This window comes from Sinocyclocheilus rhinocerous, unplaced genomic scaffold, assembly GCF_001515625.1.
Source record: "Sinocyclocheilus rhinocerous isolate Xijiao unplaced genomic scaffold, SAMN03320098_v1.1 scaffold861, whole genome shotgun sequence".
Classification (NCBI taxonomy): Eukaryota; Metazoa; Chordata; class Actinopteri; order Cypriniformes; family Cyprinidae; genus Sinocyclocheilus; species Sinocyclocheilus rhinocerous.
The window spans coordinates 1,032,121-1,057,692 of record NW_015640043.1 but is presented as its reverse complement, the minus strand read 5'-3'; the positions used below and the strand labels follow the sequence as shown (position 1 = coordinate 1,057,692).

At 35.4% G+C, this 25,572-nt stretch overlaps 1 protein-coding gene across 2 annotated transcripts in view; it reads left to right on the top strand.

The window, feature by feature from the left end:
• Positions 1-19,699, top strand: part of LOC107752317 (death-associated protein kinase 2-like) — a 38,374-nt gene extending 18,675 nt beyond the window's left edge. Inside the window, exons 3-12 of one of the 2 annotated variants that reach the window (XM_016568265.1) lie at positions 4,682-4,903; positions 8,009-8,147; positions 10,771-10,900; positions 11,068-11,116; positions 11,223-11,249; positions 13,472-13,624; positions 14,096-14,141; positions 17,163-17,252; positions 18,040-18,111; positions 18,307-19,699. In XM_016568265.1, coding sequence (XP_016423751.1) covers positions 4,682-4,903; positions 8,009-8,147; positions 10,771-10,900; positions 11,068-11,116; positions 11,223-11,249; positions 13,472-13,624; positions 14,096-14,141; positions 17,163-17,252; positions 18,040-18,111; positions 18,307-18,432 — 1,054 coding nt within the window. In that variant the 3' untranslated portion in view covers positions 18,433-19,699. Of the gene's footprint in view, positions 1-4,681; positions 4,904-8,008; positions 8,148-10,770; positions 10,901-11,067; positions 11,117-11,222; positions 11,250-13,471; positions 13,625-14,095; positions 14,142-14,936; positions 15,694-17,162; positions 17,253-18,039; positions 18,112-18,306 lie in introns of those variants that run through there. The other variant, XM_016568264.1, reaches the window with a different exon arrangement.
• The last annotated feature ends 5,873 nt before the right edge of the window (positions 19,700-25,572 follow it).

Below are 25,572 nucleotides of genomic sequence, written 5' to 3'. Positions count from 1 at the left end.
TGGACGGCACCTTTTACTGCCGGAAACCGACCTGCTGGTTCCTCCTCCCTCACTACCCTCGACAGGGGTGCAGCTAGGGGGTATACGGCGATCCCCCCGGTGGAGCGGTCTGTAGCGACGCAGTTGTGTCCTAAGACTGCCTCCTCCTGGCAAGGTAGCCCGTCGCTCCCCTCCCAGAAAAAGTCACAATCATATTTTTTTATTTTGTGGTGGAAATACGCTTCCATATTATTCAGTAAGGATGCAATAAATTTACCAAAAGTGACAGTAAAGATATTTATAATATTCAGAAATGTTACAAAAGATTTCTATGTAAAATACAGTTCTTTTAAACTTTCTATCAATAAAAATAAAATAAATAAATAAATGAAACAATGTATCACTGTTTCCACACAAATATTTTTTTTTTACATTGATAATAAAAAGAAATGTTTCTTGAGCAGCAAATCAGCATATTAAAATTATTTCTGATGGATCATGTGACACTGAAGACTGGAGTAATGATGCTGAAAATTCTGCTTTGCATCACAGGAATAAATTACATATATAAAATATATTAAAATAGAAAAACAGTTATTATAAATTGTAATAATATTTCACAATATTCCTGTTTTTACTGTATTTTTTTATTAAATCAAATCAAATAAATGCAGCCTCGATGAGCATAAGAGACTTTCAAAAGCATTAAAAAAATCTTACCAACTCAAACTTTTAAACAGTAGTGCATGTGCTTTCGCTTTCAGAGGTTTTTAAATTACATATTGTTTTAGAAGCTGTTAGATTTAGCATTTAAAGGTTTAGGCCTAGTTCACTGAAAATGCATCAACAAGTCTTATATAAGTGATCATATGGTTGTTAGGCCAAGATCATGGTGATTTATTGCCTAATGTTAGAATGAATGAATGAAGGATAGATTATGTCTATGATTGGTTGGAGTACGTCTACAGAACTTGATAAATTGAACACTTTTTATTTTAAAACAGCAGTTGTATTTTTTTCTATTGTATGACCCCCTTTAAAACCTTTTAAACTTTCATCTTGGACTGGAATCTGGAATCATGAATCGGTATCTGTGCATCCCTACTTTAATTTATCCTTTCTACACGCTGTTTACACAAACCAACAGATAACATGAGCAGCAGACATATTTCATGTGTCGGGAGATATTGTTTGAAATGTTCAAAGCGTGTGTCTTTTAAACTTTCATCTTGGACTGGAATCTGGAATCATGAATCGGTATCTGTGCATCCCTACTTTAATTTATCCTTTCTACACGCTGTTTACACAAACCAACAGATAACATGAGCAGCAGACATATTTCATGTGTCGGGAGATATTGTTTGAAATGTTCAAAGTGTGTGTGAGGAAGCAAAAGCGTCTTTGACACAGAAGCGGTGGGTGGGTGGCATTCCTCTTCTCTGTCTCTCTCCTCTCTGAGAGCGTTTTCCTCCCACACTGTGACCCCAGTTGGCACACGCTTCCCTGCGTCAGGATTTCCGCTCGAGTACAAACCATTCTTGTAGACATATTGCAGCATTAAAGATCCAACACATAATTAATTGTTCAGTACAACAGCGCAAACCCAATGGGTTTCACGGGATAAAAGCCAAATTACTAAATACTGAATATGCATTGATATGTGAATGTGTGCGTTCATATGTTAATGTACTTGGGATGCTATATGTATGTAATATTGCAAAAGAGTCTCTGTAATTAAACTGCAACGTGTTGATTTATGTTATATAGAGTGTATAGAGACTATACTTTATTATTTTCTCTTATTTCTAATGTTACTGCCAGTTGGTGTCGAAGCATTTCAAGCATTTCTGTTTACATTTAAAGGGTTAGTTCACCCAAAAATGAAAATTCCACAAGTGACGCAGTAGAGACGAAAATATGGAATAAAGTCGTTATTTTTGTTTTCTTTGTGCAATATTATTCAGTAAGGATGCAATAAATTTACCAAAAGTGACAGTAAAGATATTTATAATATTCAGAAATGTTACAAAAGATTTCTATTTAAAATACAGTTCTTTTAAACTTTCTATCAATAAAAATAAAATAAATAAGTGGTAGTTACCTTGCTGTCTATGGGAGGGTCAGAGAGCCCTCAGATTTCATCAAAAATATCTTAAATTGTGTTCCGAAGATGAGCGAAGGTCTTACGGGTTTCGAACAACACGAGGGTGAGTAATTAATGACAGAATTTTCATTTTTGGGTGAACTAACCCTTTAAGGAAATTAGGCGTCTAATGCTTTTAAACTATGTCTCAGTGGCATGTGGTCAACTTTTGCGATGAATAAGTCCCCTCTTGGTTTTTTTAGTCCAGTGTACACTGAAAACCCTAATAAGTTGACTCAACTCAACAGACTGAGTAAACTCGTTCCCTCAATTGAACTGAGTAATGGGTCTCCTAAAACTTGTATGTTTAAGTTGACTCAACTTGATTTGTTGTTCATATATTGTACTTAAAATCAAGTCACAGCAAAGTCTCATCAGGTTTATGCATTTATTGTAGTCATTATTTCGACATTATTCATTATTATTATTATTCAACTACCATAATTTATAAAATAAAAATGTATAAATAAAATCTAAACATTTTAACATCAACATGCGAATTAAACATGGCGGCAGGTGTAGCTATAGCTCTCTTAATATACGGATTAGTTTTAACTTTCCTAAAACCAGTTAGCACCATTACATTTTTAAATCGTGTCAGATTTAATCATCAACATCTTTATGGGAAATTACTTTCGAACAACATCAATATATCAACTCAACAAACGAAACAAGCTGTGGGAAACCTTGGATATGGGAGGCACGTTTTAGCAGTGACTTTTATTTTTCCATCCTTATACTACCGGGCAAAGAGACACTCCAAGCCGCCAGCTCGGCTTCGACATAGTGATGCGTTAATTATTATATTCTGTCTGCTATTATCCGGAGATATTCATCCGTGTCCCGGTCCTTTTCACACCAAAATGGAGCAGGACGATTCTATCATGGTGGATACGATACACATTTCAACTATCTCACAGGTAGAGTAATGATGCTGAAAATTCTGCTTTGCATCACAGGAATAAATTACATATATAAAATATATTAAAATAGGAAAACAGTTATTATAAATTGTAATAATATTTCACAATATTCCTGTTTTTACTGTATTTTTTTATTAAATCAAATCAAATAAATGCAGCCTCGATGAGCATAAGAGACTTTCAAAAGCATTAAAAAAATCTTACCAACTCAAACTTTTAAACAGTAGTGCATGTGCTTTCGCTTTCAGAGGTTTTTAAATTACATATTGTTTTAGAAGCTTTTAGATTTAGCATTTAAAGGTTTAGGCCTAGTTCACTGAAAATGCATCAACAAGTCTTATATAAGTGATCATATGGTTGTTAGGCCAAGATCATGGTGATTTATTGCCTAATGTTAGAATGAATGAATGAAGGATAGATTATGTCTATGATTGGTTGGAGTACGTCTACAGAACTTGATAAATTGAACACTTTTTATTTTAAAACAGCAGTTGTATTTTTTTCTATTGTATGACCCCCTTTAAAACCTTTTAAACTTTCATCTTGGACTGGAATCTGGAATCATGAATCGGTATCTGTACATCCCTACTTTAATTTATCCTTTCTACTAGCTATCCTATTATTGATTGTATCTTGTTTGCATTGTCTTTATTTGATCCCATTGTTTTTTAATAGAATACTGTATGATTTGAACTATGTAATTATAACATTTTTTAGTATGTATTTTTAATTACATTTTATTTTAGGGTGACTTGTAACATCTTGTCCAGGGACTACGGATGTAAAATAGCCTTGGCTAATTCTGGTACATTTACAGGAATGTTTTATTAATGTACAATGTCCCTGTCAACTAAATAAATAAATAAAAATAAATAAATAAAAATGTATACATGTTTTTTGTTACTTTTTAATTTAATTATTTATGTTTTGTTACTAAAACTTTGAGAAAAAAAATGTCATTAACATTATTAATGCCTTTACTTTTGATCAGTTTATAAAAGGCCATTTTGACATAGTCTTGGGACTATTAACAATAAACCAATATTATAATATTTTTGTATGTTTATATTAATGTGCTATTTATTAAAACCAAGTCACATCAAAATCAGATGTATGCTTTTTTAAACAATTTTCATATTTATTGTAGTCATTATTTTGAATCAAAGGCAAAAATATATAATTTGCTAAATGAAATTTACATATACAATTTTAATCACTGCCTCCCTTCACAATTTATGCATTTTGTTGTTACAATAACATTTACGTCATGTATAAAGATCTAAATGAGCTCAAGCGAGAAAAAAAAGAAAGCACTCCCTTCTACTGAAACTAAATCCACTAGTGTCACTTTATATAAATTAATGGTTTATACATTGTTACGAATGTTCGTTTTGTTTTATTCTTGTGCAGTCGATTATTTTCTCAACCACATTTTTTGAGGAAACTATAAAATGTTTTAATCCCACAAATTCTACAAAACTGACAGATACGATGTGGAAGTTTTTTGTACTATTGGATTATTAACCATATCCTGGGGAGATGAATGTTAAATGTGATTACTCCGATCATTCATCATCTGGCTTACTAGGCAGAAGAACTGAAAGTTTTTCTCTGTCTCTCTCTCTTTTTTACTCAGTGGGCAGTTTGCTATTGTGAAGCGCTGTAAGGAGAAGAGTACAGGTGTGGAATATGCTGCAAAGTTCATTAAGAAGCGGCAGAGTCGGGCGAGCCGGAGAGGCGTTCGACGAGAGGAGATCGAGAGAGAGGTGGATATCCTACAGGAGCTCCAGCATCCCAACATCATCACGTTGCATGACGTTTACGAGAACCGCACTGACGTGGTGCTCATCCTGGAGCTGTGAGTGAGAACACGTCCTCCCACGCCGTTTGTGGAGAGCTACAATTACCCACTCGCACAGTTGTCCTCACTCTATAGGGGCCATATCCTGAACCTTTTTATCTGCTTCCCTAAACCAAATTCAAGGTTTTATGTAAAAAAAAACTATTTAATTTAAGTTTACATGACCACTTCCATTTTATCTCTGAAGCCTGTTTCCAACACGGAATTAAAAAATAAAACAAAGATAATAGCGACTTATCTCACAATTCTGACTTTTTTTTCTCACAGTTCTGAGAAATGTATCTAGATATAAATAAATATATATCTAAGAAATATGTAAATATAGAATTGTGAGATATAAACTCGGAATTTTGACTTTTTTCTCAAAATTGTGAGATATAATCTTGCAATTGTGAGTTATAATGCCAAAATTGCAAAATAGAAATTCACAATTGGCAGAAATAGTCAACATTGCGGATAAAGAAATATAAATTTGCAATTGCGAGTTATAAAGTACAATTCTGAAGAAAAAGGTCAGCTCACAATTCTGACGTTTTCTTACAATTGCAGTTTAGGCTATATCTCACAGTTCTGACATTATAACTCACAATTGCGAGTTCATATCACACAATTCTGAGAAAAAGTCAGAAGTGAGAGATATAAACTCGCAAGTGCAAGTAAAAAGTCAGAATTGCGAGATATGTTTTATTCAGTGGCAGAAACAAGCTTCCATATCTCTGACCCAGAACTAGAAAAAGCTGTTTTTGTTACTGCACCTTTAAGATTTCTTAATGTAAATGAAAGTCGGTCAAAATATTAGCTGCATTTGAAGGCCATTTTCAGAAATGTGGTAGGAAATCCATTAAAACTATAGCAAACCAGGTTGTACCTTTAAATCAATGTGAGCCACTGCTTCATTTCAAGTGCCAGCCCTCAAATGACATTTCTCTTTAGCTGACTAATGCCTGCCGCCCTCATCCAAGAGTTCGTATTACTCACTGCTGTTTGAACCAGTAGTTCTCCACTTCAGTCTCTTAAGACTTTCTCGAAAGAACGCCATCTAGTCCTGATCTATAATAGCTGCTTCAGCTACCATTAAACATAACAAACATCTGATTCATTGGGTCAGGTGCATTAGTGGGCAAAAAAATTGGCTGCATAGTGCAGTCTGCATCCCATTTCACATATTCTCCATCCTAACTAGTATGTGGCATTAGGATTTGAGCATCCCAAATCATTGTACATTGTAAATATTATGCCAAAGGTGCCAAGATGGCATATTACTTCCACTGGATTTTCATCAGTGCATACTTTTATGGCTAATATTTACCTTGACCTCTTGTGCTATGGAAAAGGAGGAGTTAAATCTACACTAACCATTTTTAAATGCATAAACCTTAAATTGAAGTTATAATGGATTTAAATATAATGGTTATAAATGATTATATTATTGGTAATTATGGTGTATGTTTTAAATAAGAATAACAATAATACATTTAAAAGGTATTATAATATACCTAATGATGATAATACATTTTTCAGATGGTCACACTAGCATATGCAATTATTTAGTAGTATGTGCCAATACCTGATATATATTTAAATTGTATTAATAATTATTATAATATAAAATTATATAATAGCACATCCAGAATGTATTAAAATATATAATTAAAGAATATATAATAATATTATATAAAAAATAATTTATAAATTAAAAAATGATAATACATGCTAGATGATAACACTTACATATGCAAATTACATGGTAGTATGTCCCAGTACTACCTACTATATATATATATATATATATATACACACACACATACATATCAAATGTGTTATATAATTATACAATACATAATATATAATATTAATTCATATACAATGTATAAGTAATATAAATTAATTAAATCAAATATAATTTATAAGTTATATAAATTTAGCAAGATGGTAACACTGGTATGCACAAATTATGTGGTAATATGTTAGGGTTAGGCATATTGTTGCTCAAAAATATAATCTTTGCCAGTACGCAGTATGTGTTGTTGACTGTTCCCTTGCATCATTTTAAAGTGAACAATCTGCCACACACTGTGTCTGTGTGAATGTGTGAATGTGTGTATTTGTATCTGGTGGTCTGGAGGCCTGTGTGTTTTTCATTCTCTGAATGTGTAGGGGAAGCTGTAGTAAATGTCAGTGCTCTAGAGTTGCTGGGAGGCCCGGCTCAGGTTTACCCTGCCTGTAATTTGTGCATGGGAGCATAGAAGCTCAATTAGGACTAATTGTGGCCTGAATCCAATCAGAACTGTGACTGAATGGACTGGCTGTGACTGTCAGCTGCTCTGCATTTTAAGTGATCTTTCTGGATCAAATACTCGGGCTACAAAAAGGAGACATAGTGTACTTGTTCAGCTGAGCTGATATGTGACTGTACTGAAATGTCTGTGAGTGTATGGGAAAGAGATTTCTGCAGAGCTCCGATAAAGTGGTTTGATGTTAATGATAAAAAGAGCTATACTAAGTCGTTTTAAGTGCTGCTGTGGTTAAATGTCACAGAGGAAGTTTACTAGTCTCATTTTATTGAGATGAACATCTCTGTATATGTGAGATAAACTGAGTGCACTGGATACAACCTGTCAGGAGAGCATTTTTGTTTAGACTAAAGATTTTAGAGAAAGTTTAGAGAAAGAACTTTATTAGAAATTATTATTAGAAATATTCAAATAATTACATTACAGTATACAAATGATGTCCAATTCTAAAAATAGCAAAGATTCCACAGGGGTGGATGGAATAAATAAATTAATTAATATATAGACAAATTAATAATTAAGTCAATATATACTATATATATAACCAGCTAAATGAATTAATCAGGTAAATAAGTAAATCAGATATTTATTAATCAGATAAATATTAAATAGATAAGTATTTGTTTATTTATCAAAAAAAAAATTTAAGAAATCTAATGCTTTATTATGACCTCAAATTATTATAACCGATTTAAGTCAGCTTCTTACGAGTGCAAGACTTATTTGAGGATGCATCTTTGAATATGTCTGTTGGTTTGTGTGTTAGACAGGTAACCCACTTCTAACCATTGGAAATGTCATTTTTTAGTGTTTCAGGAGGCGAGCTCTTCGACTTCCTGGCTCAGAAGGAGTCGCTGAGTGAAGAGGAAGCCACCGAATTCATCAAACAGATCCTCAACGGAGTTCAGTACCTGCACTCCAAGAAAATCGCACATTTTGACCTGAAGGTACAAAACAAGTTTTGTCCACGCTTGTCTAAGTGATCTGGAGTCAGTCGTATAGCTTCCTATAAATCATTTGTTTGTGAAGGCGGGACACAGCTATAATGGTTGCCATGGCAACAGTGTAGCTCTTCCTCAAGCAGAGGTGAACTGGCCTTTTCTGAAGAACAATCGGGCCTGTTGCATGGCAACACCTGAAACTTTGCTTGACAAAATAGCTATTCACTTTTCTAAGACCTGCCATTGTACTGTTTCTTGGGAATGCATATATGACCCCGTTTCTGTCAACTGTCTGGAAATTCCTTCCTTTCAGTCTTTTCAGCTCATAAACAGCTTCCTCTGCTAATGACAGCTCTAACTAATCACTGTGTCGAACACCGTCCCAGCATGGGCTGAGAGCGTACATACCCCATCCACACGTGCTTTTCATCCTGGCTGGCCCAGGTCCAGACATTCTAACACAAGATTATCAGCGGCACATGATGAGACATGTCACCCACGCTGTTCTCTGCGATAATCTCCATCCTGTTTTTCTAAGTAATAATAATAAAACTAAACTAAAAGTTCTTGCTCCCATGGTGCTTAAACGTATAGCCACGAGAGATCGATTGTGAAGATCTGAGAGTGCGAGAAGGAGTATAGATGCGGAGAAGGTCAGTAAGATATGGTGGAGCAAGGTTGTGAAGTGCCTTAAATGTGAGAAGCAAATGGCCTTTTCTCCCAAAGGCACTCAAATATATTACTTTCATAACTATATTGCTTCAATGAACATTCATAAAAATCCTGTTAAAGATCGCTTCATCTGGAAAGCATCTGCTATGTACGAACAACTGATAGACATCTTTAAGATTTCAGTTTTAAATACATTCTAAATCATAAACATCTTAAAGACATCTTCTAAACGTCTATCTGACATCTGATAGGAAATGTATTGCAGATGAGCAAACGCTCTAAAAAATGTCTTGCATAACTCCCCCTCTTGCTTAAAACAACATATGAACAAAACATGTCATTCTGTGCTTACGAAAGAGTTGTTAATAAAAAGAGTTATTTTAGCTAAGTAGCCAGCTAATTAGGTCACTGGATATTAGCTTAGCTTAGCATAACACTCTCATGTTCAAAACAACATATGCTAACTGATATGTAAACAAAACATGTCCTTCCATGCTCATGAAAGAATTTTTCATTAAAAGATTTAATAAGATAAAAAGTTTAAAAATTTAAAAAGATTTAATATAGCCACTAATTAGTTCACTGGATTAGCTTATCTTAGCTTAGCATAATACTCAAAGTCTCACACTCAAAAAGATATTAGCATAGCAGAACTTTCTTAATCAAAACAACGTTTACTGATGTTTTGACAAAATGCACCATATCATGCTCACAAAAGGACTGTTTCTAAAAAGTAGCTAATTTAGCTATCAGCTAAATTCAGAGATTTTGCAAGTAGCCAGTAAATATTTAGGGTGTTTTCTCGCCTTTCTTTTCACATTGAAACCATTCAAGCTGGCGGTTATTAAGCCTCTTATTAAGAAACCACAACTAGATCCTAGTGAACTGGCAAATTACAGACCCATCTCAAATCTTCCTTTTATGTCTAAAATTTTAGAAAAAGTTGTGTCTGCACAATTGCGCTCCTTCCTGCAAAAAAATGATCTCTATGAAGAATTTCAGTCAGGTTTCAGGCCCCTGACTTGACTTGACTTGACTTGACTTGACTAGGAGGCAAATATCTGTACTTGTACAGCCTAGACATGGAACAATTTCTACGGGAACACAGCATCCTCCTTCACACTTGAAGTCAGCTGGATGCCTCTTTTCACCTCTTGGGTACGTAGAGGCATTAATATGAGAACATAACAGGTGTTGAGTCCCACGCAACATCCCTCAGAATTACATGAAACCTTCAGCCACTTCATCAGCATGCAAACTGCTGAGGTGGAGGTTAACGTTGATTAGCCAGACACACATATGACAAGTAGCATTTACTGAGATGGACTTGAAAAATAGAAAGCTTGGCATCTCCATTGCTCCATTACCATTGGTAAATGGTATCTCCATTGCTGTTTTCATTGTCATGAACAATACAAAAACAGTTTGCAAGGCTACAATGTGTTTTGTGAACTCAAGACATTTCAGTTTCACTTTTTCACATTTCAATCAATTACATTTTCCTTCCAGTCATAGAACTGAAGTTTTTCCCACTTGAATGTAGAATTGAGTTTTTTAGAACAATAGATCATGTAAATGTATAAAATAAAACAAACAATATCCAATTATAAAAATATCAAACATTCCATGCATGGGGAAATTAAATTAAATTAAATTAAATTACATTTTAATTTAATATCAGGCAAATAATTGAAAACTATGAATCAGAAAAATAAGTAAATAAATATGAAATTAAAAGTTCACATACTCACATAATCATTTGGAATGATAAAGGTAATCAAATGTAGGAATAAACAAGAATTGTGAATAACGAATGACCGGTTCAATGGCGTCATACAGTGACGCCCATAATGTCAATGGAAATGGGCTGTAAATTTATTAAATTTTAATTGCTTATTTTTTTACATAGTTTGGGTGACTGCTCATGGTTTTAATTGGCAATTTATTTGGTTTTCAGCCTGAAAATATCATGCTGCTGGATAACAATGTCCACCTGCCGCGGATCAAACTTATCGACTTCGGTTTGGCGCATAGGATCAAGGACGGAGTGGAGTTCAAAAACATTTTTGGGACTCCAGAATTTGTTGGTAAGTTCAAAAGTTCATGATGTAAAACGCAAAGTGATTCATTTTCATATTACTGGAAAGGCACTGATGTGTCGAATGCTGCTGAAATTCTCTTCCATCTTTGGACATCCCACATTTGTTGTTTTGAATGAAATGTTGCTGATGCCTCAAACCTGGTTTATTTTCAGCTCCAGAGATAGTCAACTATGAGCCGCTGGGATTAGAGGCAGACATGTGGTGAGAACTCTTAAGCACATCACTCTTTGTACTTTACATACAGCAAGCGTCAATACTCGGCTTTGGCTTAACCATGTGCTCTCTTCTGCCCCTCTGTTTCCTCCAGGAGCATCGGAGTCATCACATACATCCTGTGAGTGCGAATGGAGGAATGTGAATTCCTTCTTTTCTGACAGGACATCCAGACATTCATAGACATTCATGTCACATGCTAAACAAATACAGAGTTCTGGCATGAAACAAAGTGTCTAATGTGAGTTTGAATATTATTTTGCGTTATCTTTATAGCCATAGTGAAAGCAACAATAGATATTTTACCTCAGATCTTGAAAATAAATTAAAGCAAACTTGTACGTTAAAACTGTGAACTCACTGCGAACCAACACGTGTATTCCATGACAAAGATGGTATCAGTCACTCACTCAAAACTGTTCAGTCCATTCACCTTTGAATCATCTATTTTCCTTGTCCACTTTTCTTTTCTACACACTCGCCATGTTTTTGCTGTCACATCGTATCTACACTGGACGCGACAAAGCATTGCAAATCATTTGAACGTTGTGTCAGTACATTATAAATAGAACAAGTCAGCAGTTTACTGTCGGGGATTTGTCGTGTCACGCCGCGCCGCTCGCATCCGGTGTAGACACGATGTAAGTTAATGTAGCTTTCTGATGCTGCATTTTAATTTTCATGCCACATTATTTGAAATTAGCACGGGCCAAACTTTTTTCTCTCACGGGCCCGAGGGCCACCTATTGAGGAACCCTGCTCTAGATGGTGCAGTCCGATAGGTTTAGCTCAATCTGACCTGGCGACATCATTGTCACATGGCAGCTGATTGGTTCTCTCCTGAATCGGTAGCCAATGAGCTTACTGCTCAATATTCAAATACCTGGCTTTTGTTTGCTGTAGCAGTTTGCAGCGCACTTCAGAAACCCTCCACCTTCCCCAGCTCCACCAGTATAGATCTGCTACGGGGGGATTCATATATGCTATATGGGGGTTATTCATATGTGTTATATGTGCAGCAGCAGTATTTCTTACATGCTCACAGCAGCATGTTGTGGATGTATTGGTCGTAGCAAGTCTCTGTACTTGCTCTGCTGCAGCAGCAGTGTAGCAGATCTATTCCGCCAAGACCAAATACATTAACATTGTCATGTACATTACCATGCTAATCCCTCCGAGAGTTGTCATGACACAAATATATTGATGAAGCAAACTGGTGAATAATGAATGAGAGGTTCTCATAATGCGTCGTCTACATATTACACAATAACACCCATAATGTTACACCCATTACCAATGTGAACATGATCAGGCCGTTTTTATTAGTCCTAATAATGTTCACGTGGGTGTAACGTTACTTTTTATTAATGAGATGAATATCTGATCGCACCCAGTATACTCAGTTTATGGTCAGTTTGTAGCGTTTTTGTTTAGATTAATAAATCTGACAATAATTTTGTATATTTGAAATTATTTTCTCTCTTAACTTCTTTATTTGAAATATACATCACCTAAATTTTTAATATAGTAGAATAAACAATACATAATTTATAAAAATAGCTTAAAATGCCATGGGGCAGGACCATTCAAAATGTTTGGGTCAGTTAGATTTTTTAAATGTTTTTGAAATATATTTCTTATGCTCACCAAGGTTGCATTCATTTGATCACAAATACAGTAATTTTATAATTAATAAATAATAATTTCTAATTATTGTATTTATAATTTATAATTATTTATCATTAGATTTTTAAATAATATATTTTAAAATGTAAATTATTTGAAATGTAATTTAAAATGTAATCAAATAATTAATTTGAAATAGAAATAGTTTGTAACAATGTAAAAGTCTTTGCTGTCATTTTGGTAAATTTAATGTCTTTGCTGAATAAAAAGTATTAATTTCTTTCCAAAAAAAATCTAAGTATTATTAAACAAATAAATAAGAATTATTAAATAAATAAATATGTATAATTAAATAAAAACTAACTAAATAAATGGGCAGATAAATTAATAAAGATGAATGACAGAAATTAAATAAATATGGAATTAACAGTTCACATGCTCATATATTCTTTAAGAATTTTAAAGGTAAATAAATATAGCAATAAACCATTAAAGTGAATAATGAAAGACAGGTTGAGCCTTGGGCCGTCAGACAGCGGCACCCATACTGTTACACCCATCGCCATTATGAACATAATTATGGCATTTAACAGCGGTCTAATGTATGAACTATGGGAGCACATGTTTTGATTCCACTGTCGGATCAGTTTCAGGAATTAATTAACAGGAATTTCAGTGTGCTTCTACATAGGTCAAGTATTTGTCTTTCTGTTTCAGATTAAGCGGGGCATCGCCGTTCCTGGGTGACTCCAAGCAGGAAACTCTTGCAAACATCTCAGCAGTGAACTTCGAATTTGATGAGGAGTTCTTTGGCAGCACCAGTGAACTGGCCAAATGCTTCATCAGACAGCTGCTGGTGAAAGATACGAGGTGAGAGGTCAAATCAGGGTTCAGCAGTGAAGGCTTCAGCATAACTTCAGGGCCTTTTGGGGGATTCTTTTACTGCAGGAAATCCAATTTTTAAGTAGTTTTCTTATAAGCACACACATCAAAAAAACAAACAAAAACTGAAATGTGTTAACGTGTGCACTTTAATAAGCCAAATAGGATTCTGAAACCAGTGGCCTTTAAAAAAGTCTTTTTAATTTACACTATTAGGCAAATATGAGCATGCAATTTTCATTACTGTCAAGTTTAATATGTTAAATGATGTCTCAGGCCAGTTCTATATCTGTCATGCTCTACGATGTTGTCTCACAGATTAAGGCATGAGTGGACTTGCTATATGTCCAAATAAATTTTCTACCTCACATTTCTCTTAGTTTCTCTGTTTCCTTTACTTTTTTCTGTTGTTTTTTTTGCATTTACCTTCAGTTTGCTTTGTGTTTGTTTTCTTTGCAGAAAGAGGCTTAAAATACAAGACGCACTTAACCACCCCTGGATTAAGGTAACCACTTGGATTAAGTCAGAAACATGCACAGTTGGAAGCACAGTTTATCTACTTTTATGTGGCTTTTGTGAAATGAATGCTTCATACTGCCATTATAACATGCACAAGTGTTGAACTTTACTCTGCTGTTGTGTACAGAATGACCTCGGGTTTTACACACATCATTAAGACACATATGGCAGGAAAACTTGCTGTAAACATGCAATGTCTCATATGCCTCTCTCTACTCTACATGAATTGTGCAATTAAATGCAAAGTTTTCCCAAAAGTGAAAATTGTTATCATTTACTCACCCTCATATGTTTCAAACCTGTAAGACTTTCTTTATTTCTTCTGTGGAACACAGACAAATATATTTTAAGATGTGTCTCAGTGGGGTCCAATGTTGTCTTGGACCCTGATAACTTTCATTTCATGGGGAAAAAAACAGTTGAAACATCCCTAAAAAGAGGGTGAGTAAATGATACCAAAATATAATTTAAGGGTGAACTATCCCAAATCCAAATACCAAATCCTGGTATTACCTTGTTGGCCAACTACTAGATGCACGCATGCATGCAAGTCTTTATCATGGAAGCAATCGCATGTTGATGAATTCTTCTAATCGACGACTGATTCCATTGTGTATCATGCTGTTCTCCTCATCCTAACATCCCGAGACCAGCATTAACTCCACTTCCTCCTGCCTGGATCTGCTGCTTACCTGTGTGTGTGAGTTGAGTGCTTTGTCTTCCTGGTGAAAAATCGAACTAGCTTCTCACTCATTCTTCCCCCTAATTTCTCTATGCGAAGACCCATGAACGGCTGGAGGACAACAGCGCCACCGTAGAGGCGCAAATGAAAGTGGAATCTCAGCAACTGAAGACCAAACGCCTGAAAGAGTACACCATTCAATCCCACTCCAGCATGCCACCCAACAACACCTATGTCAACTTTGAGCGTTTCGCCAGTGTCTTGGAGGACATCTCGTTGGTGGAAATGGGTCTCGAAAATGTGGCTCAGAAGCGTGAATCCCTTCAGGACGACGTTGAGGCTCTTCTTTCCATCTACTGTGAGAAGGAAGCTTGGTATAAAGAGGAAAGCGAAAGTATTCGGCAGGAGCTCTCGCAGGTGCGCTATGAGTTTCGCAAAGCAGAGGTGTTGAGGAAAGGCCTCCAGGAAGACTTGAGGACAACCGACGCCAGCTTAGCCAGCATCGACAGTCGCTACCTGACTAGAGAAGCCCACCTGAGCTCCCTCAGACAGGAGCTGTACGCAGAACTCAGATGATTGCAGGAGGTTATGGGGTCACTAAACGGAGAGGCTAGGAACCTGGGGTTGGGATCCATCTCAGCTCTGAACAACGAGGTGAACGAGGCCCTGAAGGAGCTGCTGAGCAGGGCCTGTGGTGGCGAACTATGTCCTCAAGCAGCGTCTAGCTAGTGGAGATTAGACAGCAGTTGTAATACATTGGGTTTAGGAGCATTGCAGGATGTGTAGTCAGAGGCGTAGCTGATGGAGTAGCAACCACTGTAAAATAAATGTTGAAAATGTTTGTTCCCCCACATTTTGGGCAATATTTTAAAAGCATTAGTAATATAATAAAAGGAAAAATGAATATTTTGTTCTCATTTGTTATCATTTACTCAACCTCATGTCACCCTCAGTTTTTTTTTCTTTTACATTGGTTACCGGTTACCAAAACTGTTTGGTTACAAAGATTCTTCAAAATATCTTCTTTTGTGTTCTACAGAAGAAAGAAAGCCATGCAGGTATAAAATGACATGACGTGGAGTAAAAGATGACTGAATTTTAATTTTGGGGTGAACTATCCCTTTACATTCTAAAGACCTTTACAACTGAATTAATATTCATAAAAGGTTTAAAAGGTCTCTGCCCCAGGGTGTAGCAACCATTATGTCTGTAGATAACATGTCTTGTCCACTTTAAGAAGTTCGTGAGCTTGCCCAAGCCCAAGAAATAAATAAAGAAAAACGTGTGCTTTAAGACAAAGCAGAAAATTAAACAGTGAAATGGATGAATGTGCAACCAGCAAGTCAAAATAATGTAACAAACATTGCTACCTTATTAATATATTCATGAGCCAAGCTAATAAGGTTTATATCCCAAGACTTAAATTAATATTAAAAGATCATTATCTCAACAAAACATTAGTTTGAGACACTTTTGAGACATGTTTGGATTTAAATTTACTGTAGTACCTCAAAATCAAGAGTTTTCATGCAAAAGTCAGAGTTTAAAATTGTGTTGTTTATTTGTAACTTGTTTTGTATATACTTGAATTGTCATGCACATGCTGGTGCTTTACAGCAGTCAACAACATACTTTTGAATTCACATTTTCATCAGTGTGGTTGTTCTTGTCAGTATTATTTAAGATTTCTTTAATTTAAGGTCAAATACTGACCAAACATCTATAAAACATTCTTTCTTTTAACAGTAATAGTAAAAAGTTGAAATGATGTCAGCCTTCATGATTTCATTCCATCTGTATGCATGGGTTGTTTTCCTTTTGTTTACAGATGCCATAAATATGATTTTGGCCTTTCTTTCTTTCTTTTTGTTTTTCTATATTTTAAAAGTTCTCCAATTTATTTGTGAATGTACCTAAAGCACTACATGCCCATTGCCTGTTTTTTCTTTCTTGCATATGTAATTTAGTGTATATTCCTATTACTTTATACTTTAATTTATATTAGAAAGTCATTTGTGACAGGTGTATTGATTTGTGAACTTCAGCACTTGGACGTTTTCTCCAGCATGTCATGCCAGCATTGACGTAAACAGTGATGTTATTTCTTTCCCTACTGAATAAAGCACTGGACTGATGATTACAGTACATACCTCACACTGATTATTAGTCTTGCAGCTGGCTTTGGTGCATTGTGGGAAAGAGAGAGATGAAGTGTACTCAGTCACTTAGGGGTGTGTTTCATGGAACTTGTGAAATTATGTGCTAAGGCGTCACTTATATTACTTATATTGAACAGTTATGACAATGTGATTGTTTTTCCTTTAGCCTGTAAACCCCAGACAAGCCCTGGTGCGACGACAATCTGTGGTGAACATTGAGAACTTCAGGAGACAATATGCCCGGAGGAGATGGCAGGTAGGACTCATTGCTTTGCCATCAAAGTGCTAAATGGTTATGGAAATGGTGCTATGTATGTCCCCAATACATTTTTACACATAATTTTAATAAGTTTCCCTGCACTTTCTGTTCAACCCTGTTGGGACGTAGAGAGTGGGGCAGTGGTCTTTTTTATTTTTCTCATTCAGTGTTATTTTTGGACACAAAGAACAAGAATACTGACTCTGTGGCCTGATGCAATGATATTTTATAGCTAAGGCTTTTTTAGACATTTTACAACATTGTAGGGTTCAGCATTATGCTCTAATGCTCACCAAGGCTGTATTTACTTCATCACAAATACTGTAGAAACAGTAACATTGTGAAATATTATTACAATTCAAAATAAAAATTTTCTATTCCAGTATATTTTACGTATATTTTTTATTCCTGTGATGCAACGCTGAATTTTCAGCATCATTACTCCAGTTTTCAGTGTGGCATGATCCTTCAGAAATCATTCTAATATGCTAAAATGGTGCTCAATAATAGTTCCTATTATTATCAATGATAAAAACCGTTGTGCTGCTTAATATTTTTATAGAAACGGTGCCATTTTTCAGGATTCTTTGGTTAAAGTTCAAAAGAACAACATTTTTTGTAACATTATAAATGTCCTTACTGTCAATGCATCCTTGCTGAATAAAAAAAAGTTCATTTCTTCCAAAAAATTACATTAAAAAATCTTACTGTCCCCAAACTTTTGAACTTTTTTGCATTTAGTCTAAAAGTTCAGAATTTAAATTTTCTCCCTGCTCTCCAATAGCTTTCTTTCAGAATCGTGGCCCTCTGCAACCACTTGACTCGCATGATGAAGAAAGGTCACCCCAAACCACAGGTATTTCATGAATCCTGCTCAATTATACTCCATTAATCATTTGCAAGAAAGATAACTGTCTGACTCTAGTACGTCCAGCAGTCTCAAGGCTAATCATGAAATAACATGAGCAGTTAAACCATGCGAGTGCTTCTGATGTCTTACCCAAGATCACATATTCTGGCATGTTGGGATCGTTCAAATCTTCGTTTACAGGACAAACCCAAAATGGACTACGTAGGTCGAACAGTGGCCATGTTCGAAAGAGAGTGTGAGAGCGATAAAGAGGAGGAGGTGATCATGAGGAGACCCCAAACCAGGAAAAGAAGTAGCACTTCCTGAAACTCCCTGCTGCTGCTCCGACCTACCACAATACAAACATCCCAGCCGCATGCTGGTTTTGAGGAGAAACAGCAGCGGGTTTGCCGTTTCCAAATGCACACAAGTTGAGTTGCTTTTAGAAAGTGTGTTGAGGTCTGAATGTGGCTTGTTTGTCTTCATAAACATGCAATTATTATTTGTCAGCACATCTGTAAACATGATGCAAAAAGTGCAATTGTGGCAAATATAGAAAGAAAACATTTGTTCAGGTTTTAAAGCCAGGTATAAATGTATTAATGTACATAATGGGATAAGGAAGAGTTTACTGGATATATTACAGGTTTGAATGTAAAGTTTGTTTGCATGTTAAAATACGTGTGTTTACCGTTACTCGCGCCACTTTGCCTTGAGTCTTAATATGTACCACAACATTTGCTTTCTTTATTGAAATGTCTTCAGATTTAATTTGCCTTTCAAAAGTGCATGACTGATATAGCCAACTTCATTTATTCTGTATGATATTTGTTAGTTTTGTGTATTGTTTTATTGCGCAGATTGTTGTCTCAAGGTGCGATCACATTTACTGTTGTTTGGCGAAAGTTTTTCCCACGCAGATTTCGCAACAGGTTAGTTTCTCATGCGAAGTAAGAAAGCTGCTTGGTTTGAAAATTACTTTTGTATCAGCCAAGCTTTATATATGACAGTTCACAATGGACTTTTTTTGCCTGTGAAAATTTGCTAACGTGATCAAGTATTTTGCATGCAGGTGAGATTTCCTCATGCAGATTCTGCATCGGGTTTAAGTTGGTCATGGGAATTCATCGCTATGACCCAACAGAAACCCAAAAGAAAACTGCTTGGTTTGAAATAGATTTTGCTGAAATTTCGCTAGTGTTACTTCACCTTTTTAAGTTTGCATTTGGCAAAGCAAGTCAGTGTAAAATGGGCTGGATTTGAAATCCAGTTTAAAACAGTGTAATACTCAATGTGTTTGCACTTAAGTGTATTAAAATTTGGTCACTTATCAAGCCTGGGTCGACAATGACTTGTAAAGCTCTTAAGATATTAATAATGTATCAGATGACATTCATTTTGATTTCAAAAATGTGTTTTTTGAAATAGGGGCAGATGTTTTTTTTTTGTTTTGTTTTTTTGGCAATGCTGTTGAATTGTGAAATGAAACTGTCATTGGGACATTGTGGTACTTGAGACGTTTCAGGACGGTGCCACCTATTGGTCAAAAGTTTAAAGGGGTCATATGATGTTGCTAAAAAGAACATTGTGTATTTGGTGTAAATCATTCTAATATGCTGATTTATTATTAGAATTATCAACAGTTGTGCAGCCAAATATTTTTAAGTTACGCCTTCTTTCTTTGCGTGAACGTTTGGGCGGCGTTATGCAAATCTTCTCACATCGTGACGTAGACATGTGGGGTGTGTTAGAACGAGCCGTTTTAGGTAGGCGTGGTTGACTCTTAACTTTTATAAAGAATATCTCTTTGGATTTGAGACTTTAGTCTTTGCAACTTTACAGATCTTCTTTATGCACCAAGAGCTTGTAACACTCCAAAGAGAAAGGAAAAATTGAAATCGCATCATATGACCCCTTTAAAGAAAATCACAGGTGCTCATATGCAAATTGTTTGTAATACAGTGCCTTGAGCCTGAATGTGATTGTTGGTATGCTTCACATATACCACCATCAGAAGAGGTTGTATTCCAAATGAATGTATTCTGTACAATGGGCTTATAAATGAGAGGGCTCAAACGTTCTCATACAAATTTCATTAAAACTTTGTTAGAAATTCAGTAGTGTTCTTTCTGCTAGAGTATTAAACCTGAATTGATTTTAAACCATTTTGCAGTGCATATTTATACATTACATACATGTGTTTAAATATATTTGTTTACGTGTATAAACAGGACTATGTTCAATGCATGTTAATGTACAAATACATCACTTCCTGTGCATCAGTCACATGATTGGTGTTAGGGGACTACACAGTATTGTTTACCAGTATAAATCTGCCAGATTTATACCAGAAGTGGAAAATATTCATAAAATGTGCCTCAAGGAAAAAAATCAATTTTATCCATTTATTTTATACTCTTGATATGACACTGTACTTGTGTTGTTCAATTAATGTGAAATGAAAAAAGTTTACTAAGAATAAAAAATGCCCCTTTTGTACAAACAGTAGAAGTAATAAATGATTAATATATTTATTGATGTTCTTGTTTGGTTATTTATGATCCACTAATAAGGTCAGGAAATTGTAATTTAATAAGAATTTCATAAAATCTTCACGAGGTGCATCCTGGGATGCTTTTTAAAGAGTATTGACAGAGTTCTTGTGTGCTGACTAGATATTCATAATTATATTAATAATTGTGTTAATAATAATATTAAATATACCAAATATTAAATATTTGATTCATAAATTGTTAATGTTTGAATAATGCTTTCAATAGTTACAGAATAATAATAATTATAGAATATAGTAGTTACTTAATATATTAATATCCTTATGTTCATATAATAATATATTAAATATTAAATACTTTATTAATATATTTTAAGTATATGATTAATAATAATAATAATATGCATAAATTTTTTTGGTAAAGAATGTATGTTTGTCTGCACAGTTTCAAACATTTCATTTTTTTTAAATAGTATCTTTTATATCAAGAGATTTTTAAGATCCTGTGACACATTCAGTTAAATCTGTCCAAACGGTTGACTGGTGTTGTACATAGGGTTAATTGACTAGGTTGTCATTCATTGTCTGACTGTAATCAGATCTTTTGTGTCACAATCAGTCTGTTGGCAAAAGAATTTTGTCCACACGTTTCACAAGCGCAGTGTTATTTGGGTTCAGTTAGGCTGGATTCAGCTGCAGGTAAAACTTGACCTGAACTAACCTGCCATTAGAGAAGTAGGCCAGTGGTAATGTGAAAGGTATCAGGTGGAAGAAGTGAACCCGTTTTTATCTCACCTGCCTAATCAATCTGAACAGAGAAAGGTGTATTCTAGAAACTGAACAAGTGTTTCTTTATTCTTGCCTCGCTATTTATGTGATGAATGTTTTTGTAACGTGTTACAATGGATTTTCACTCATTTCACTCATAATAATGAGCTGAACTTTGCCAAGTGTGCCAATAGTGTTCCATTTAAGACCATTGCCCTACATATTCAGAAATCCTTCGTTATCCCTTCCAATTTGTCCTGGTAATGTACTATTATGCCCAGCCAATGTCATAATGTCACTAACATCAATAATGACTCACATTATTGGGTTGGTGTCTTTTCTTTCATTGAATATACTGATTGGGTTCTTGCCTGAAGAATAGCCTGTAATTCAGAGCCTTTAGAAATGTTTCTGGCATGTTATCACTGAAAGAGTAGTTTACTATCCCATTTATATGATAAGAGCTTTGGGGTGGAGCATTTCTGCATTGTAAGTGTTTCATTTCATTTTTGTTTTCATAAGAGTTCTTTTATATTCATTCAGACATTTTGACAATGATATTTGAGGCTAGTTTTAAGAACACCTTTGGTACGCATGCATACATTTCCACAGAAGTCTTTCTTCATCTAATAACTGCCGAATCTGTTACTTTCCCACAAACTTTGAGCTGCGTTTTGACCTTCAACTTATCCGATTTCTGTTGAATTATGGGAGAAATCAGTCATTCTGATGATAGCTCCCGATCTTATCGCAGATCTGTTTCCAATGTGCTGTTTTAAACAATCATTGCAGAGCAACTATTAACTGGCCTCGGATCAGTTTTTACAGGTACTGGTGTTACTGATATCTGTTACTGCTTATAAACAAAAGATGAATTGCAGTTGCTGGAATGTTGCCATAAGCTTAAACTGTAGGGTGGATTCTGTGGAAAATAACATGATATCTTTTTTTTTTTTTGCCCCAGGCCATTATAATCCTAAAACTATGAGTTATTGTTTACATAAGAACGTGTACATATTTCCACCAATCATTTACATGTGACCTGAGATGTGATCTAGGTCAAACACCGGCTATAATTACCTAAAAGATACAGATATACCTATATTTCCATTCAAACACAGTCAAATCTTGCTAACTGTGAAATGATGTTAACCTGTGTGATGTACAATGTTAACCCACCGAGATAAACAAATGTCAAATTGCCTTGTACAAATATAATATAGCCTATTTGAGCTCTCAGCGAATGTGACAGTTATTACTAAAATGATATATTCATGACAACCCCCTGTCGCCGATCCATCGTGCAATGTGAACACAGCAGCAACTGAATGCTACCCCAGATAGTCACGCAGTGTGAAAACAACGGCGATCCGACGAGTTTGAAAATCGTGCAGTGTGAACTCGGCATAAGTCACGATCATACCCAAACATCAGTACACCAGAAGTGTGATAATTGTAATGACAGTGCCACCTACTGGTTAGACATTGTCTTCCATATTTAACTACACTGATGCATGAGCGAGCACTAGGGCAAAAATGAACAGGTTTATTTATAAATCTCATTATGTTTCATAATTTTGTTCAGAGGTACCCAGAGGCGGGCGGTGCTGCTGTGCTGTGACAGTCATTACTGTTCGGTTCGATAGTTCAGATCACTGCCTGTATATGTGTTGATGCTTTAAATACAAAAATCCAAATTGTAAGAAACGTATCAGATTATAATGTTTTAATTGACTGATGTTATGATTACCGACTTTATATTTGAATGTGTTAAGCCCGCGATAGACTTGACGCCATTACGTCATCGCCAATGACGTCATTACGTCGAGCGTAAAAGAACCGGTGAACCGTTTTTTTCAACCGGTTTATTGAATCGAACTGTCCGAAAGAACCGGTTCGCGGAAAAGAACCGAACTTCCCATCACTACATCTCAGCCCATTCAACAATGCTTTTGGTTGCTTTTGTGTCTTCCCTTATTCCTATTGGTAGATTACTGAAATTTTGAAAATATATCCGTTATTTCCCGCTCTGCTTCCTCTTTCAATCGCCGTTAAAAAAGAAGAAGATGATGAAAAAGCTCCCTATTTACAACAACAGCCTTTGCCCAGACACATTCTTATTCAGGTAAGTGCAGTTTTGGTGTTTTAAATGTTTTCTAGGGGTGTAATGGTACACTTATTCGTACCGAAAATTGTACCGAACAAATACAGTGTCATTTTAACCACTGCACGTGCGGAACTTAATCCGTTTCAATTCATAGCCGTGAATAAATCTTCACTATACATTATTACTATACATTACATTCTGTAATCGTAAGGTTTGTGTTTTGATCTTTTCGATAAGAAACAAAGTCTCGTCCTTAAAATTATTTTATCAGGAAATTAAATCCATAAATGCCGTTTTGACGCTCTGATGTGGCGTGACAGACCGCTGCAAGCGGAAGCGCTGAGAGCGACACAGTCGCAGATCTGGATCATATCAACAGCTAAAGTGTGGCCCAGATTAGTTCGTGTTTGCCGGCCCAAAACTAGTCCACATCTTTTTAGCCAGAACTGAACCAAAACAGTGCCATAAGGTCCATATATCAGCCACATCTGTTTTTATTATTTGGCTCACTCTGGGTTGGGTTATGGCACTGTTTAGGTTCAGTTCTGGCTAAAAATATGTGGACCAGTTTTGGACCGGCGAACACAAACTAATCTGGGCCACACTTTAGCTGTTGATATGGGCCAGATCCGCGCCAAAGGAAATTTGCTGACTGGGTAGACGTTGTCCTACGTTTGGGTGCAATCGCATAGGCCTTCTTCTTGCTTTTTCTAACAAAATGTGTTTTTGTCTTAGCCTCTCACTCAAACACCGGTAGATACAAAAATAATGTCAAATGTAGGCTATATTATAAATAGCAGAAAATGTAGCATTCATTGACACGAATGCATGGATTAATAGACATAATTTCGAACTGATTTTCAGTTGTCCAGACAGAAAATCTTTTTTTGACAAAAATGTTTGTTTTTAAGATAAATATAGCTTATTTATGTTTGTTTTCTTAAATTTAATACATATTTTAATCTATTTAATGTGATTTATGATCTGAAGACAGTTGTTAACCTATTGAGTGTTAAGGTAAGACATAATTTTGACCAAACAAGAAAGAAATTAAATATTCGTGCTAAAAACGTCTAGCAAAGGCACATTTTAAGATATATTAGCTCGTTTTGAAAATTCAATTTCCATCTTGGGGAAAAATCCCGGTGTCAGAAGACATTCTGTTCAACAATGTTTCTCACTGAAACAAATGTCTCCCTCTGCTGGCCAAAAGTGGTCGTGCATGAGTAAATCACTGGGGGGTTTCCCGCCGTTCTTAAAAGCGCGAATTTCTGCAGGCCACGAGACAAGCGGGTTTCTACAGGGACATTCATCGTGAGAGACGACTTCAGCTGTTAAAACTTCATTCTCGTCGTGTGTAGCAGTTTTACTACACAGGTAATTTAAAATTGGCAGGTGGTTTAAAAAAATAACAGCACAAAACAGACATGTTTGTTTTTATTTTTTGCTAAAGTGAAGCTGTTTCTTTCTTCATTGAGCTCCCAAAACAAATGCAAGGTGTTTATTCAGATTTCACAGATGCCTCGCACGTTGTCCTTGCCCAAAACCAATGTATTCAGCCCAGAAAAGACTATTATTTTAATTATTTTATGATGTGCTTCTGAAAATGTGAATTTTTTTTAAGGATGTAGAGCTGTTGGTTCAGAAGTGTTCACACCAGGCAACAACAAAACAAAATGGAATGGAGTGTTTATATAAGAACAGAACATGGGAAGCAGCTCATATGTACACAGGATCTCTGGGAAACACTTGCGTGATCCAGATCTTATTGGGCCGCACTGCAAACTCTTACCATCTGGACGTGGGCAGCATGCTAGTAAGCAAATGTTACATTTGGATAGCACGGAAATCCCACCAATGTACTGAACAGCCAGTTCCAACAAATGCTAAACAAATGACCCTGTTACATGTTTGTTTGATTAGTGAGTCCATTTAAATAGACCATATATATTGTTTGATATGCCATATATGTTATAAGGTTTATCAGATTTCTGAAAATGGCATATTTTATTCTAGGTCAATGCATTATTGAAAATTACATGAAATGTATAATATATGAATTTTAAAAAAGGAAGGAAGT